General features: G+C 45.0%; 1 protein-coding gene across 1 annotated transcript in view; it reads left to right on the forward strand.

The window, feature by feature from the left end:
• Positions 1 to 17,629, forward strand: part of PRKCA (protein kinase C, alpha) — a 143,202-nt gene that overhangs the window by 34,528 nt on the left and 91,045 nt on the right. The window contains exons 4-6 of the mRNA XM_012656896.1: positions 7,197 to 7,353; positions 8,412 to 8,546; positions 8,762 to 8,858. Of these exons, the coding sequence (XP_012512350.1) occupies positions 7,197 to 7,353; positions 8,412 to 8,546; positions 8,762 to 8,858 (389 nt within the window). The remainder of the gene's footprint in view (positions 1 to 7,196; positions 7,354 to 8,411; positions 8,547 to 8,761; positions 8,859 to 17,629) is intronic.

Raw genomic sequence — 17,629 nt, forward strand, 5'->3', positions numbered from 1 at the left:
TCACTCAGCCTTTGTCCTCTGCGGCCACCTGTCCTTCCCGTGGAAGGGTGCTTGTCTCTTCCCTTCCTCCTCGTTCTCTTGGACAAACTTTCCTCCGTTCCCTCCTAGCTGAGGCCAACTTCACCACCTCTTCTTGGAGACATTGTGTCTTGTTCAAGTCATTTTTTTAAATATGCAGGAACAAGGAAAGCCGGGTTTTATACCATCACAGGCTCTCCCCGGCCTGGCCACCCGTTAGCTTTGCGTGGTGAACAAATTACTTCACCTCTCTCTATCTGAGGGCCCCATCTGCACATGGGCTTGATAATAGCATCTTTTTATAAGAAATTAATTTATGGATCTGAAGTCCTTCGAGAGAACATTATGGATGTCTAATAATCATCAAAATAACTAATTCTCTGGCTGTGAAGTCAGTTTCTGTTGCTCGAAGACGTGGCTCTCGGGTTTGGGAAGCCTCCATCACTGTGTTGCCCGATGCCGGATGACACTAGGTTCTTTCCACCACGGAGACTAAACCCTGCTTGTTTTCTGCACTTTCCTGCGCCACCCCCCAACCCCAACATTTTTGCATTCACATTTCTTTTGCTGTTTGTGACTTCAAACAAAGAAGAGGTTTTTTTTTTTTTCTGCAGTGTCAGAGAACATAATTTTTGCTTATGCGTGATGTGGAGTAGGATTGCAGAATTTTGTTTGCTCTTGCTTTTGCCGTTGGGCAGGGGTGGAGGTGGGAGGTGTCACTGGGTCAGCACACACGGAACAATCCTGACTTCTGCAATAAGTCCCTGTTTTGAGCTTTTGTCCTTATTGTTGGCTTTTAAGCAGAAGCCAGGAACAAGGGTGCTCAAAGAGGGGGGCAGAAAAAGCAATAAAAATAGAGAATTATTTTCTAAAGCAAAATGGATCATTTGAAGGGCCATGTTGTTTTTAAATTTGGAGGCACTTTTGCGCATCGCCAAAAATGTCTCTGTATAGACATGAACTCTCTGGTGGGCTGGGGGAGGGGGTTACTACAGGGCAGTGCAGACAAGGCCAGTCTGTAGGCAACAAGGATGTAGCTGTGTTCTCGACAAAACCTTCGGCTTATGTGCCAGTGGGTGAATCCTTCAGAACCTCCGTATGCCCTTACTCTGAGCTTGCCAAGCTGCAGTGCCCCCACAGTGACCTGAAAGATCCATGGAAGGTAGGGGGTGGGATGGGGGGCGCCACACCAGGTAGGTTCAGCAGTGTTGCCGCTGATCTAGCTGTTATGTTAGGTGGTGAGCTCACGGGTGTTTATTTTCTCATTCCACTTCATAATTTATGCTATCTACATACATCCTCTGGATTAGGAGACCATCTGGCACGCTCTCCGAATGGCTCAAGGATTGCATTGAATTATTATTATTTTTTGAACCCCAAACTATTTTGGAACAACTAAGAGCTGTTTAACTCTAGCCTAACCCTGAGGTCTGGAGATTCCAGGACTATATGTACTGTTCCTATATTATATTTGGTTTTCCTCTTTTTTTTTTTTTTTCTTTTTTTTACCTTAAGGAAACAGCCCTGCTTCTGGGGACAGAGAAGAGAAGTAAAAGCCGGTGTTGGTGGTAATAACAGTGATGATAAGATAGCAAACACTTAACACTACCATTAGTGATGATAGCAAATGCTTGACTGAGGCTTCCCTTGTTCCAGGTTCTCTTATAAATGCTTTGCATATATTAACTCACTTAATTTTCACAACAACTCTATGGGATAGGCACTCTTATTGTGCCCGTTTTACAGATGAACAAACTGAGAAGTTGGGCAACTTATCCAAAGCCCTGCAACTAAGCAGTGGCAGAGCAGAGATTTGACCCCAGCTGCCCACATTCTCAGCCACTGTTATGCTACCCCTCGAGATGGTGCAGCCAACATCACTCTACCCATTCAAGCCAAGTGAGCCTTACTGTCCCCTGTACATCCTCAGATGCACATAAACCACTCACTTGACTGCAAGTCTTTGTGAGAAAGCATGGCAGTTGCTTCTGCCTGCCTGTCTGCCTGCCCGAGTCCCCACCTCCACCTTCCCCATCAAGCAGGCCCTGGGCAAAATCACCGCTTCACTGCTAAATCTGCGCTGTTCCGTATACCCTGGGGCACCTATAGCTTAGATTCCCCAATCTGGCTAAGGCTGCCCAGTCCTCTGAGCTGATGAGACAGCCCCTGTGCCTAGACACCCACCTCATTCCTAAACATTGATTTAAAACTCACGTGTCCTGGGCTCACCTAGCCACCCGTATCAGATATCTCTGGGTAGGTATTGCTCAAACTTCATAATCTTATTTGAATGGGTTTTATCCAGAAATGATAGCTTACATTATCAGGAAATTATAAAACCTTCTAACCCAGGCTGGTTTTCTCAATGCTGGCCTTGACAGCTGGTAATTTCAGAGCAGCCATCTCAAGCCAAAAAAAAAAAAAATGGGAATATAATTAGTATTCTATATTTCTGTTAAAGTTCTGGAATTACAGAACAGACTTTCTATTCTGAAATGGCCAATACCATGGCACAGATGTATTTCCTCAGCAGATGTCTCCTTCTCAGAAAGGCTGCAGAACTGCTAATGAGATGTGATGGGAGAGTGTTCTTGTGCATCCCACGGTGGGGCCCATTTGGGCAGACCCCGGGGAGCACAGTCAGTGCTTCTGCAACTGAATGAGCAAGGGGAGTGTGTTGGTTCTGTGTTTAGAGGCTACTTATCTTTTTAGAATTTGACTTGGTATTTTGTTTTTTTAAATCTCATTCTTAATGGTTTATCAGAGTAATGTGATTTGTTTTTCTGTCTTTGTTCTGTGGGTCAGAACAATTTGGTTCTTGTAGAAAGGGAGAGATAGGAAATGAGCTGTGGGACCTGTGCTGGGTCTGTTCTTGGACCTGGTGCTGCTTTTAGGCTGTGGAATGTTCAGCATCCTTAATAACCTTAGAGTTGGCATTCTTTCCAATTTGCTTCCCACATGTAGGATGGGACTACTATGGATATGAGTTTTGGTAGCGCTTAAGATGACTTCTGAAGGTACTGAACTGATATTAAAAAGCATTAAATTACATGATGAGAAAGTTATTTTCTGTTCAATTTTCTTTCAATCTGGGTTGTAACCGCAGAGAAAGACTCTATCTGGGGCTAGAATATCCTTAACGCTTGTTAATTTCTCCTTTGTGGCTAAGAGAGAACAGGTTTCAGTCAACTTTATCCAACTAGAAATGAGCGACAGATTTTCCTTGTATTTACTTTTATGGTTACTTTCCATTTATGGCAAACAATCTTGGTTTTCCATTTATTACAAATGATATGTTTCCTTTTTTTTTTTTTTTTTTGGAGACAGAGTCTTACTCTGTTGCCCTGGCTAGAGTGAGTGCCATGGCATTAGCCTAGCTCACAGCAACCTTAAGCTCCTGGGCTCAAGTGATCCTCCTGCCTCAGCCTCCCGAGTAGCTGGGACTACAGGCATGCGCCACCATGCCCAGCTAATTTTTTTTTCTATATATTTTTAGTTGTCCGATTAATTTCTTTCTATTTTTGACAGAGACAGGGTCTCGCTCTTGCTCAGGCTGATCTCGAACTCCTGAGCTCAAACAATCCGCCCGCCTCAGCCTCCCAGAGTGCTAGGATTACAGGCATGAGCCACCACGCCCAGCCTGATATGTTTCCTTTTTAAATGTTGGGTGTGAAAAATGAGCCAATTGAAAGAAAAATGTGAATAATAATCAAAGTCTTCACACGATGCCAATGATGCCAATAATGCAACCATACTTTGAGAATGACTACTAGGTGCATTGAACAATGCCTGACCTCGGCTTCACATAAGACTCATCTGGGGAGCTTAAAAGATCCAAAAGTGTGGACCTCAACCCAGACCAAGTAAATCTGACTCTCTGGGGCCCAATATGTGACTAAAACATCCCAGGTGTTTCCATTGAATAGCTGAGGTCGCAAACCACTGCCCACCTATGCTGGGGCCACATGCCCATCCTCTGACTCCACATCTTGATTGCATCTTTCCCCTGTTTCTCTCTTGGGCCCCTAGCTCTTCTGCTCATTCCTTTCCCCGCTTTAATTTTTCTTTTCTCTTTCCTAGCTTCCCCTCTTCCAGCTTTGTTAACAGCTATTCCTGTTAGCAATGCCCTCCAGCATTGCTTCTTAGCTTAAGACATTGTTAAGTGTAGTTGCAACTATGCTAGAAAATTGCCACACTGTACTATTTTCCATGGTATTTGCTTGCTAGTTCATATGCTCTCGGTGCAGTTTCTGAACACCTAAGCCTTTCTGGTTTTGTTCCCCGCCAGTGACTTGTATTGACAACAATGACGATACTTGTTTTGGGGCTCTTACGTGTACCTACCACTATTCTAAGCACTTTACATGTATGAACCTATATAATCCTGACATATGAAGGAGATACAATTTTCCAGGTGAGAAAACTAAGGCTCAGGGAGATTAAGTATCTTGCCCACAACCATAAAGTGGAAGAGCCAGAATTCAAACTCATGCAGCCTGGCCCCAGAGCCCACCTTCAGAACAGAGGAGGCCCCAAGTTGGTTGCTCATAATCCTGCTTCAGGTGTCCTAGCATGAGATGAGTCACACATCAGGTAGGCTGTTCTCCACTGCAATAAGAAATTGAAATTTGGACCCACTGTCTGCTTCAATGACATTTGGAATGGATAACTCTTTTCATTTTCAACTTAAATGATAGTATCTTTAGTAGGAAGCCGGCAGCTTTAAATTCCATCAAGATTTTAACTCATCACCATTCAGAAGAGATTGGCCTTAAATGATTTTTTGTCTGTGTTGGCTGTCAGGACTATAAATGGAATATGTAAAAGCCAGCATCTGAGATAATTCTGCAGCTTGCAGGAGGCAACTCCAGAACTCTTGGTGACTTTGATGATTCTTCATTAGCTTATCTGGGTTGTGACCTTCTGCAGCCTCCCATGTTGAGACATTCCAGGGTATTTTCTGCCTTTTAAAAAGAGTCTCATTCTCATTCTAGTGTTTAATCAGAGAGAAACCCTTGACTCCTTTCCATTCCTCATGGGAGAGCTCCATTTTTTCAGCTTTTGTAATACTGGGGGTTGCTGTTTTAGGAAGCTAGACCTTCTGCATTGCATTAAAATCTTCCCCATGAGTTTGGTGAATTCACAGGTGGCCGAGTGCCCTGAGAGCCTCTGAACTTATTGACGATTTCAGAACAGTGAGTCATGGGGATGAGTCCAAAACATCGTGCCTGGGGCATAGTGAGCATTGACATCAAGGATTCTTTTTTCCCCATTTTCCAAGCCCCCAACAATATAAGACATTTTGTGCACATTATTTTATCCAATTCTCCCAACAATCCTATTCTGCTGGAATTACGCCCTTGTTCATTTTCCTAGATGAAGAAACAGGGTTACATGGTGAGGGAGGCAGGATGTTGAGCCGCAGAGCCCCCGAGCATGTTTGTTTTGTCTGTGTTCTGTCCACTCCCCAGCTGGGCGAGGTTAGATATTGTGTTATGGGAAGAAATACTTGGAAGGCAGAGGAGGAGTGTGAGGACCATGTGTTCCCCTTCTCGGTGACTGTCAGGCCTGAGCCAGCCCACTCCCCCTCCCAGACCATTTGAATACGGTCCCGTCTGTCACTGCCCTGTACTGTGGCTGCCAGATAAGGAGGATGTAAGGACACTGGGCAGCAGGAGTCAGCACACAGGCCACAGAATAGTAAGGGCAATGCTCGTCTTTGATGTCTGATCTTAGGGCTGCATCCCCGTCATTTGTGTCCAGAGACCCACCATCTTCAGCATTCTCCCATCTGCCCCCTCTACCCCTGCCCACTGCCAACTCCAGCACCTTCTTTGGTAATTCCTAATTTAACAATCAAACTATGCTGCTTATCTGTGCTAATGGGCTAGATCCCTGGTTCTCTGACTTTTATACACATCAGAGTCACCTGGAGGCTTGGTGACCCCAGCTCACTGGACACACCCCCAGAGTTCTGATTCAGCAGGTGCTGCCAGGGCTGCTGGTACAGGGACCACACTGTGAGAGCCACGGGGCCAAAGAGCCTGGCCCCAGTTATACGTACACTGATGCTGTCTGACCGATTAGGGACCATGATAATGGGAAGGTTCAGCCTTATGGGGGGAAATGCCATGGAAGATAGCAAGGAAGACATTCGGGGTAGTCAGGCTCAGGCCTCTGTCCCTGCTCATCATAGTGCGACAGAGAAGGACCTGTTAGGTTGGTGTTCAGTGGCTCTTGACGACCACTCCCATTGTCACAGCCTCTGCCAGCTACATCTCTGAGCATGCCTTCCTCTGTGGGTCAAATGACCTTTCCTTCTAATTATTTTTGACTGTCGTATCCATGCTTCTCAAGCTAGAATGTGCACTGGAATCATCTGGATGTCTTATTAAAGTGAAGAGTCTGAGTTGTTAGTAATTTTGAAGTGGGGCCTGAGATTCTGCGTGTCTGATGAGCTCCCAGGTGATGTAAATGCTGCTGGTCCACAGAGCCACACGATGGTTAGCAATTCTGAACTCCACTGTACACACCAATGGCTCTTGCCCCTGCTGTACAGTGGAATCACCTGGGGAGCTTTTAAAAACCAGTACTCAAGCCCATGTCTTGGATATCCTAATTTAATTCTGGGCGTTGGAATTTTTAACCCCTCCCCACCACAAGTGATTCCAATATACAGCCAGGGCTGGAAACCACGGGCCTTTACAAAGAAAAGAGATAATACCACCTTCTAGGGGCTCGAGTGCGTGTGTCGTGCCATGGACCGGGTCAGGCTGGTTGCTTAGATTGGGGAAGAGTGCACCATTTCTCCTGTAGAGCTGCAGAGGTCACCTGGGACTCTTATTAAAATTCGGATTCTGCCTCAGCACGTTTGGGGTGGGCCCAGGTTTCTGCATTTCTCGTAGGTGCCTGAGTGTCGCCAGTGCTGCCTGTGCAGGCTGGTGCTGAGTCCCAAGGCTTGCCCGCAAGGGCCACACGATGCCCGTTATCTCCATCAGCGGTGGCGGCAGGTAGGGTAGCTTTTCTCAGGTTGAGCCTCAGAGGCTTCCGGCTCTCGCTTTCTCTCCCCTTAAACACCATCCTGATGTCTCTTTCATTCAGCTTGGTATTGACACAGCACACTGGGCAGTACGGGTCAGTTCTCCTTTTATAATATTCTCTTCTTTCTCTCTTCACAGTACGAGATGCAAAAAATCTCATCCCTATGGATCCAAATGGGCTTTCGGATCCCTACGTGAAGCTGAAACTTATTCCTGATCCCAAGAACGAAAGCAAACAGAAAACCAAAACCATCCGCTCCACGCTGAACCCCCAGTGGAACGAGTCCTTTACGTTGTAAGTGGTCTCTTCTCGATCAGATTTTGTTCTGCACACCATAGAACTGCCCACCTCGTTATTAGGGATCATGAAGTGGGTTCGTTTTAAATGTCTTTAAACATGTCTTCATGCCTAAGATCTTCTCGGACCGTGTTAGGGAGGCAGCTGTCATCACCTCTGTTTGATGGACAGGAATTCTCTTTACTAAGAGTTGCATAATGCAGGCCTCAAATTATTATCATTACCTATTCTGTATAAAAAATTCCATTTAAGGTATTAAAGACAATAGAAAAACGTATGAGAGGTGTCCACCTCCTGATGGATTTAGGTTCTTTTGAGAGTTAGGGGTGGGCATAAGGCAAGAATTTAAATACTTTTTAGAACACAGAAGAAGTGAGTGATATAGAAGGTGTTACTGCCACCAAAATGGGAAGGTCATTCTCACCTTCAAGCAAGGAGGACTTCCTAGAGGAGGTGACATTTAAAGTGGGCCTTGAAGGGTTGTCAGGATTTCAGAGGTAGAGATGGTAGAAGGGGAAGAAGGCAGAGGGAATGGGAAGAGAGAATAAAAAGTCAGGAGTGAGTAAGCACTGACTGCAGCTGAACAAAAGCAAGAGGTCCTCTCTGTGGACTGGTACATGGGAAGCAGATTTTCTGCAGACAGCCAGAAAGGTAGCTCTCTATTGTAGAGGAGCCAGCAGGCTTTATTCTGTAAAGGACTAGATAGCATATAGTGTAGACTTTGTGAGTCATATAGTCTCAGTTGCACCTACACAACTGAAACATTCTAGTGCCAAAGTAGCCACAGATAACATGCAAACAAATGGTCGTGGCTATGTTCTAATAAAACTTTATTTATAAAAATAGGCAGTGGGCTCGATTTGGCCTATGGGTCATGTTTTGCTAACCCCTGGTGTAGAGCTTTGGTTGCCAGTGTAAGGGGTTGGTATTTTATTGGCACAAGAAGAGAATTGAGTCTGTTATCTCTCTATCTCAGGCTCGGATCATGAGCAAGTGGTGTCTCCCAAGAAACCATCATCAAGATAACCTAGCGTTTGCGTGTGTGTGTTTTGTAGCAAATTAAAACCTTCAGACAAAGACCGACGACTGTCTGTAGAAATCTGGGACTGGGATCGGACGACAAGAAATGACTTCATGGGATCCCTTTCCTTTGGCGTTTCGGAGCTAATGAAGATGCCGGCCAGTGGATGGTAAGGAAGCCCCTGAGGTTGAGTGTGTCTCAAAACGTTAGATGATTTAGAGATTTGAGTCTCTGAAATGTCAGTTGAATGTCTGGTTATCTGGCTGTGGTCTCTCCATGGGATGCATTTCACGAACAGCTTGCCCAGGGGTCGAAGGAGGAGAGTTGCTGAACTTGCTGCGGTGCAGACACCGTGCCCTAACTCTCCTTCTCTCCCTGCCTAAGGTACAAGTTGCTTAACCAGGAAGAAGGTGAGTACTACAATGTGCCCATTCCGGAAGGGGACGAAGAAGGAAACATGGAGCTCAGGCAGAAATTCGAGGTGAGCATACCAACAAAATTGCTGGAAACACCTTTTCTTTATAAACCATAACTTTACGAAGGGCCAAATTTTTGTGGTTACATCATTGAAAGGCAAAAAGTAATTTAAATGTTAATAATCTTTTTTTATCTTAAAACATAAATGTTGTGTGATCACTTCCCTTCACAAGCTGTTAACATTCTGTGTCTATTATCATTTAAAAAATGGAAACTGGAGATATCCCAGAGATGGAAGCATGGTTGGTTTCTGCATAAGAAATCGGTTTGCACATCACTCGAGAGACAAGCAAGGTTCTGAGAGCAGGCTGTGTCTCACAAAGAAGGGCTTGTGCTCTTCCGGAAAGTGGGGAGTCGCTTTAGCCTTTTCTCAGGAGTCCCTTTACGTGTGGTTAGGCTATCGTGTGGCATCTGAGACATGCCCGCAACTTATAGAAAGCACAGTGTTCTTAATTTTGTTCTGAGAGACCGACTTAAACAAATATTCCTCTGTTTTAGATTCCTTTTTATTTTTGCTCCAGATGTTTAGAGAAGGCCACCTCCTGCTCTGCTTCCTAGTTGGCATCCGTGTGTGCCTCTGCCCCAGGTTCACTGGTCTTCTTCCTCCCCTCCTCCTCCTGCTCCCTCTCTCCGGCTGCTTTCTTCTTCTTCTCCTGTCTGCCCCTGCTCCTCTTGACTCACCTGACAGCTCAGCTGCTGATGACATTCTTTTCTCTAAGCACCTGCCTTACGTTCCAAGTCACAACTTTTGATTATTTCTGTAACACCCTGCATTTTGTCTGTCTGGGGGATTCCTATACTGGCCTCTTCATCCATGTGACAGGTTAATTCCTTTTTGAGTCTTTCTCTTCTTCAGACTAATTAGAGTTCCCTAAAAATTCTCCACCCTAAAAAAGTACACACATGTATATAGACACTGAACTGTTACTGAAATGTTGGCACTGATGGGTTGCTGATCTTGTTTTTCTTCTTCTGTTGTTCCCAAAGAAACATAGAGGTCAGATCTAGATAGAATGAATTCCAAAGGATGTGAAACATAAAATTGTTCAAATTACTTTTTTGTACTGCTGTTTGGTTAAAGTTGACGTTGGTGGCAAATACTTAACGGCAAGGGCTGTGCGGTTGGATGCCCTTGGGAACGCAAATGAGTGAAATGAGTCACAGGTAATATAAATACATGGCAGCTGACAGCAGGCCTCAGGGTTGATGAGGCAGTAGGGAGCAGTGGGGCCTGGGGCAAGCTGGGAAGCTGGAGCCCCGTCTGAAGGTGGCCGCTGCTGCTATTCAGCACCAGTTAATTATTGCCCTGCACAAATGCAGGCTCTTGCTGCCAGGTCTTCATTCTTCAAGAGCAGCCAGAAATCTAGGTTTTACGTGACCCATTCTGATTTCTCTTAATGTTGGCAGAGTTCTAAGGTTAAATCTTAGAACCTTGTGTAGGACAAACACACATCTACTGTTTCGGACACGGGTAGGATTCAACCAGTAAGAACCAGCTTGCAATCTCTGCTCTTAAAAAATATAGGTGTAAGCCAGGTGTGATGGTGCACACAGGTAGTCCCAGCTGTTTGGGAGGCTGAGGCCAGAGGATCACTTGAATCCAGGAGTTCAAGGCTAGCCTGAGTAACATAGCAAGGATCCATCTCTTTAAAAGAAAAAAATACACACACACACACACACACACACGCGCGCGCGCGCGCGAAAAAAGGAAAAAAATTATCCCTAATTATGTGTTACAATAACTGTCTATCTATCTATCTGTATATTTACATTGAGAAGAAAGGTGCTGTCCAAAGAGGCCTTACCGCATTTAGAAGAATTCGGGTACAAAGATGAAAGTCAGGGCTTGGCTAGGTTCAAGCCTCCATGCCAGGCCTCGCTCTTTTTCTGTTTGTTTTGTTTTCCTTCACTTGCCCCGTTATCTATTAATACTCCCCGCCCCCCACCGCCGCAAATGCGGACCTGGAGCACTGCACAGGAAAGGCTTTGGTGAGGCCCATCCCCCGTGTCCCAGGGCCTCTGTGGCGGGTGGGTCCCTTGAGAGAGAGTTTCAGGACGCTGAGTGCCGGCATTATTCTGCTGTTTCAGGCAGGGGAGAAACCTGAGGGGCTAGAACGAACCGCGTTTACTGAACTCCGTGCCGTGGTGCAGGTCTTTGGCCGTCACTGAGTCGGGAGCTGGGGTGCAGGGTGCCTCCACGGGAGAAGCTTGTGGGGCATCGCAACGGAGTCTCTCGCAGTAGTCTGAGGCTTAGCTTTGCTCATGGAGAGATACTCACCCACTTTTTGTGCTTCATTTCTATGGCTTCCTGGTGAGTAAACTTCCTGTTTTTCTGGGCAGTGAGTCCAGCTTTTTATAAAGGTCAGAGTTCTAAATGTAAAAATAAAAGAAACAGGCCAGAGGCTTGAGCAGAAGTGAAGCATTTCCCTCGGGAGGCTGGTTAGAGGCCACGCGTGCATGTGCATGCTGCCGGTTATTGTTCTCCCACCTGGGAGAGCCATGGACTTTGCAGGGACACCAGCCCAAGGCCATGCAGCCTCAGAGGGGAACGGTGACATCAGCACAGTTGCACGGGGGCAAGGCTTGGCTCTCCAGCCCACTGAGGTCCACGCCCAGAGCACCTGCGTAAGCTATATTCCAGCATTTTCTTAAACATCTTTCATCTTGTGTTTTCCAGATGTTGCTCAGATTACATTAGTTCGTTTACTTAGAGCATTTAAAAACAAAACTGCAGGAAACTGAACAGAAAGCCCCTAGAGGATGGTATCAGAAAGATGCTGAGAAGTTTATGACAATGCCATGCTACATTGTTAATGGAATGTGCAGGTCTGATTTTAGGCAGGGGCTCGATCGCGTAATGGTTTTTCCATCGAGGTCTGTAAATGCGAGAGTGACGATACTTCCCCAGTGCCAGGTTGTTGGAAAGGGATGCACCAGGGCAGAAGTCTGGTGTCCGCATCTGAGGAGATCTGGGTGGCAGCCAGCCTTTGCACACAGGGTGTCTGCCAGTTGGTGTCAGGTGCACTTTGGGGAACTTTCTTTCACGCTCCACCCCATTCCCTTCCTCTCAGTCCCGGTAGGATTGATCCCAGCGTCCATAGGTGCCCCTCTCGGGGTCCTTTCTGTCCATGTAATTGCCATCCTGACTGGCTTCCCGTCACGTTAGTCCTTCGCCACCTTCTCTTTCGTAGGTACTTTCCCTGCCTCTGGAAACAGTTTGATTCAGCTCAGCAAGATTTTTTTCTTAAGTTCGATGGTGAGTCATCATTGGATGAAGCACAACACGAAGCTTCATCCTTTTAGGAACAGGCATCACTCAGTGGCCTTGCACAGTGTCTGGTCTATCAAGGTGTGCTTTCCACGTCTGTTTTCTAGAAAGAGTTAATTAAATGTGGTTTTGCAATCCTTCCCCAGAAATCAAGTCACTCAGTCTGATGAAAGCAAAAATCAGAACAAATGAGCATTTACAACTCTGCCACCGCATCAGAATTCATCCGGTGATTACATGGAAAGTGTTTCCATTTAAATTGTGAGATCTAGATTCTTGGCAAACGGAATGATCAGTGAGTGAAGCTCGTAGGAGCCAAGGAAAATTCCAGGGTGGCTGGAAATGACATGACTCTCTAATATAGGTCTTCCTGGGTCAGTCCTTCTTCCTAAAAGACAAAACAAACCAGGACCTTGACAGTGATACTCACGGACAGTATGTCTGTGGGCCTTTAATCTGTCCCGTGTTTGTCTTCAAATTAATCACACGTGTTCCCTGATGCGCAAACATAAAAGTACACGATTTTTTCATTCAGTCAGCGAGTGAGGTGCCAGCAGCGAACAAAGCAGGCTGTCCCTGCTTCCTGTGCAGCTTGCGTTCTGTCCCTGCGGGCCCCGTTCAGACCTTCTTGGGAGTGCAGCAGGGAGCTTGTGGAGAAAGGAGCACTCCAAACCCCCTGTGCTGTCGAGCGGGTCCTTGGGTCCCCCGTCGCTACTGGGGAAGGCAGGGATTCTGTTCTCGCCTCCACTTCGGGCCTCTGCTCTCGCTGTTGAGGCTCCCAGGCCAGAGCTGGGAAAAGGTCCACCTGTCCTTAGGTCTGGAGGATGGTTCAGCGCTGGCTCCACAGAGCTCTGTAAATGGTCAGAGAATTAATATTTTAGGCTTTACAGGCCATGCGGTGTCTGTTGTAATAACTCAACTCCGCCATTGTAGCACAGAGCAGCCGCAGACGGTGCATACACAAACAAGCAAGGTGTGTTCCAGTAAAACGTTATTTACAAAAACAAACAGCAGGTCAGATTTGGCCCATGGGTCACCGTTTGCCAACTTCTAGAACCAAATCCTGGTTTTGTCATTTGTTGACCATGTGACCTCTCTGTGCCTTAGTGTCCTTAACTGTAAATGGGCATAATAGCAGTATCTACTCAATAGCGTTGTTTTAAAGATTAAATTAAGTGCCCAACAGAAAAGTCCCAGAAGGATACTAACTATATAAATGTTAGCTTATAATCATCATCATTGTCAAATATTTCATTGTGAAAACTGGGTTGTAGAGGGCATTTTTTTTTTTTTAAACTTCTGAAGTTTCTCTGAAAAAGAATGAATTTTCATGCTAAAATCATGGTCCGAATAGTGGGCATGTTCTGTGTCCTGTAGTCCAGCCCTAGTATGAAATAGAGGCATATTGGTGAGGACCTTATCACCATTTATAACATTGTTTTCATGGGAAAATATATCCTGATTTACATTCAGATGGGTTTCTAGAATACAGTGTTTCTGTGATTGGGGACTTTGCATGTCTGGGAACTTATCAGATAACCTCTGAGCAAAACTATCCTATCAGTGGTTGTCAGTAAATATAATCCCAAATGAGAATTCGACTTGCACTGACACTTCTCGATTCAGTGGTTTGGTTTAGAGTCCCAATTTAAAACTCAAAAGTGAGCACATTCAGATGTTTGATAATAAACCACACCAAGAATAAACACAAGTATAATCATAATGATAGTAGGCACTAATAATTCATTAGAGAAATTATTAGGTTAACAACAGAGATGTCATGGTTGATTGTTTACTGATTCCATCACATGGAAGTCCAGTACTTTTGGTGGTGTAATGTTGCCATTTTGGTCTTTTACAAAATGTGAGATCTAAATCATTCACATCTTGAGCCATGTCCAGGGAGTTACATGCTACATTCAACTTTCCAGATGGAAGAGAAACAAAGATACCTCCTTAACCATTTCTTTCCCTCTTTTAAGCCGTTTCCAGAGGTTCCTATTGTCATTTGTGGTTTCATTTACATGGTTGTTAGTGCGCTTGAGCATTTTTATATTGTGTTCATCAGGCAGTTGAGTCTTCCCCTGAGCCCACTTGGGCCACATTTACCTCCAAGAGGGAGTTATCCTAGAATCGAAAAAATAGGAGGAGAGATGGGGGAAGGAGCAGAGGTGAGGTGAGATGAGGTGAGGTGGGTCCAGGCAGTCTCTCGCCTTCCTTTGGAGCCAGCACTTCCCTTCCCCAGAGCCGTGTTCCCTCCTCTGCCCACCCTCCTCTTCCTCCTGTGCAGAGCCTTTCTCCTGAGGGTGGCCCCTCTTCCATAGGGCGGTTTGCTCCAGCCAAGACCTCCTTCCCCAGTCCTGCTGCCTGGGGAGAAATCAAGCCAGAAGGGCACAGCACCCTAGTCAAGGACCTGGCTCCCTCGTGCCACGAGCACCCAGGACAGGTGGTGAAGACCACTTGTCCCTTCTCCACATTTCGTATTTCAGAATTTAACAAAATAAAACGTAAATTTTCTCATTTTACATTAGTGTCATAATTACTACTTCTAATTCGTAGTTTGATGGCTTTTAGCTGCAAATGGACTTTAAATGAGCTCATTTCTACCTGTGAGTTTCTTGTTGATTGACTCCAATGTTGTTAACAGTTAATTGAGATTCTAATATAAAAAGGTCAAGCAGCTTTCCTGAAATGAGACTTCATCATTCTGTCTGTCCAATCATCCAGGCTTCTCATTTGTTTTCATCATTTGAAAAATAGAGGCTGGGCACGGTGGCTGACACGCTTTGGGAGGCTGAGCTGGGAGGATTGCTTGAGCCCGGGAGTTCGAGACAGCCTGGGCAACATAGCAAGACCCTGTCTCTACAAAAAATTTTTAAAAATTAGCCAGCTGGCCGGGCGTGGTGGCTCATGCCTGTAATCCTAGCTCTCTGGGAGGCCGAGGCGGGTGGATTGTTTGAGCTCAGGAGTTCGAAACCAGCCTAAGAAAGAGCGAGACCCCGTCTCTACTAAAAATAGAAAGAAATTAATCGGACAACTAAAAATATATAGAAAAAAAAATTAGCTGGGCATGGTGGCGCATGCCTGTAGTCCCAGCTACTCGGGAGGCTGAGGCAGAAGGATCGCTTGAGCCCAGGAGTTTGAGATTGCTGTGAGCTAGGCTGACGCCATGGCACTCTAGCCCGGGCAACACAGTGAGACTCTGTCTCAAAAAAAAAAAAAAAAAAAAAAACCAGCTGTGGTGGTACGAGCCTATAGTCCAGCTACTCGGGAGGCTGAGGCAGGAGGATGGCTTGAACCCAGGAGTTTGAGGTTGCTGTGAGCTACAATTGAGCCATCACACTCCAGCCTGGGCAACACAATGAGACCCTGTCTCAAAAAAAAAAAAAAAGGACAAAATAAGAAGCTAAGCTTGACTTTGCTGCTCACCATCGCTCCACTTCAGAGTAAGTTAAAATCTAATATCAAGAAAAAAATGTAGGAGACAGACAGACATGCCCATAGCAGAAGGAAGACAGGTGAGAGGCAGCACGCTTTGGGGTCTGTCTGCTGTGGGGTATTTCTGTTGAGAATGTAAGGAAACATGATGTCCCATTAGAAAGCGGACAGATAGTATATCAGAAGTAACTCTTTAGAGTATCAGGACCCAAGAAAACAAGGTAAATATATTTAAATTGTAGTAGCACTTGAAACTACTATGAGCTCTCTAAAGGGAAATACGTTTTAAGTTCTCAGAAATTTACGATTAAGTGTGAAATAGGGCAGCTGCTCTTGAGGTGCATTTGAGCACCCCCTCCCATCCTGCCCTTCCTGGGGAGCGAGAGCGGGAGGCTGACCGGGCGACGATGGTGGTGGCTGACGTCCATTGCGTGGTGGCTACACGGCAGGCAGTTTCTGTGCTGAGCGTGGTGTGTGACTTTCATATGAGAAGTGGGATTGCACAGTGGTTGGAAGCCCCAGCCCTGGTGCCAGATGGCTGGGGTCTGAATCCTGCCCCTTCTAGGTCCCAGGTGGATGACCTGGGGCAAATTATTCAATGTTTCAGCATGGTATTCTGGAAAGAATATACAATTTAAAATAGCCAGCCATAGTTTTATATCTCTGCTCTACCACTTCCTAGCTGGTGACCCTTGGACAAGTTCCGTAAACCCTCTGGCCTGTGGTTTCCTTGTTTATGGAATGGAGATAGTCACGGTGCCTGCTGCGTGGGAATCCCGTGAGGGTTAAATCAGTTCATTTACGTAAGCTGCTTAGACGAGTACCTGGCATAGAGAAGGTGCTCGATAAACGTTAGCCGTGACTGTTTTTTCACTTGTATCGCAGTTAATTATATGAAGTAGACAATATTTAAATTGAGTTTCTACTAAATTATGAAATGTATGAATGAATGATGAATTATATTTTAATTATGAAAAGTTATTTATAGGTGCAAATGAGAGGCTATGGAGAGGCAGGAGCATTCTCAGATCTGTTTTAAGCATTAGAAATTGTTATCAAGGAATCATTCCTGAGAATGGACCAGCGGACTGGTCGTCCCAACATGTATAGCTTTCTAGAGCCCGAAGCCTAACTCTAATTCTCCTATCTTGATGATGTTTTCAGCGGACGGGCTTCCCAGTCCGTCTCTGCTTTGACCTACTTTTTCATGACACCTAGCACACAGCTAGCATCATACTGAAGCTGAAAGTTCTTCCTCTAAGATCAGGAACAAGAAAAGGATGCCCACTCGCACCATTGTGTTCAACATAGTACTGGAAATTCTACCAGAGCGGCTAAGCAAGAAAAGGAAATAAAAGGCAACCAAATCAGAAAGGAAGAAGTAAAACTATCTGCAGATGACATGATCTTATGTATAGAAAACCCTAAAGACTATACCAAAGAACCATTAGAACGAATCAATGAATTCAGAAAGTTGCAGGCTACAAAATCAAAAGACAAAACTCAGTTGTGTTTCTGTATGCTAACAACAAACTATCCAAAAAAGAAATTAAGAAAACAATTCCATTTACAATAGCATCAAAAAGAGTAAAATGCTTAGGAATAAATTTAACCAAGGCAGTGAAAGTTCTGTACACTGAAAAGGTACAGAAAAATACCATATAAAAGGTTAAAAGTGATACACTTATGTGAGGCACTTACCACGAGTGGAGCTTTCAGGACTGGAAGTTGCCCTGCATGAGTCAGCGAGTGAGAGGGGAGGGAATGTGAAGGCCTGGGACGTTGCTGTACGCCACTGTAGACTATAAAAGTGCACATTTAGGCTGTACTAAATTTATTTAAAAGTGTTTTCTTTCTTCAGTAATAAGTTAACCTTGGCTTACTGTAACTATTTTATTTTTTAAAACTTTTTGACTCTTTTGTAAAAACACAAAAACACAAACATACTGTACAAAAATATTTTCTTTATATCCTTATTCCGTAAACCTTTTTCTATTTTTAAAATTTTCTATTTTTTTTAGTTTTTAAAACTTTGGTTAGAAACTAAGACACAAACACACATTAGCCTA

The sequence above is a fragment of the Propithecus coquereli genome, unplaced genomic scaffold (genome assembly GCF_000956105.1).
Source record: "Propithecus coquereli isolate 6110/MARCELLA unplaced genomic scaffold, Pcoq_1.0 Scaffold526, whole genome shotgun sequence".
In the NCBI taxonomy this organism is placed as follows: domain Eukaryota; kingdom Metazoa; phylum Chordata; class Mammalia; order Primates; family Indriidae; genus Propithecus; species Propithecus coquereli.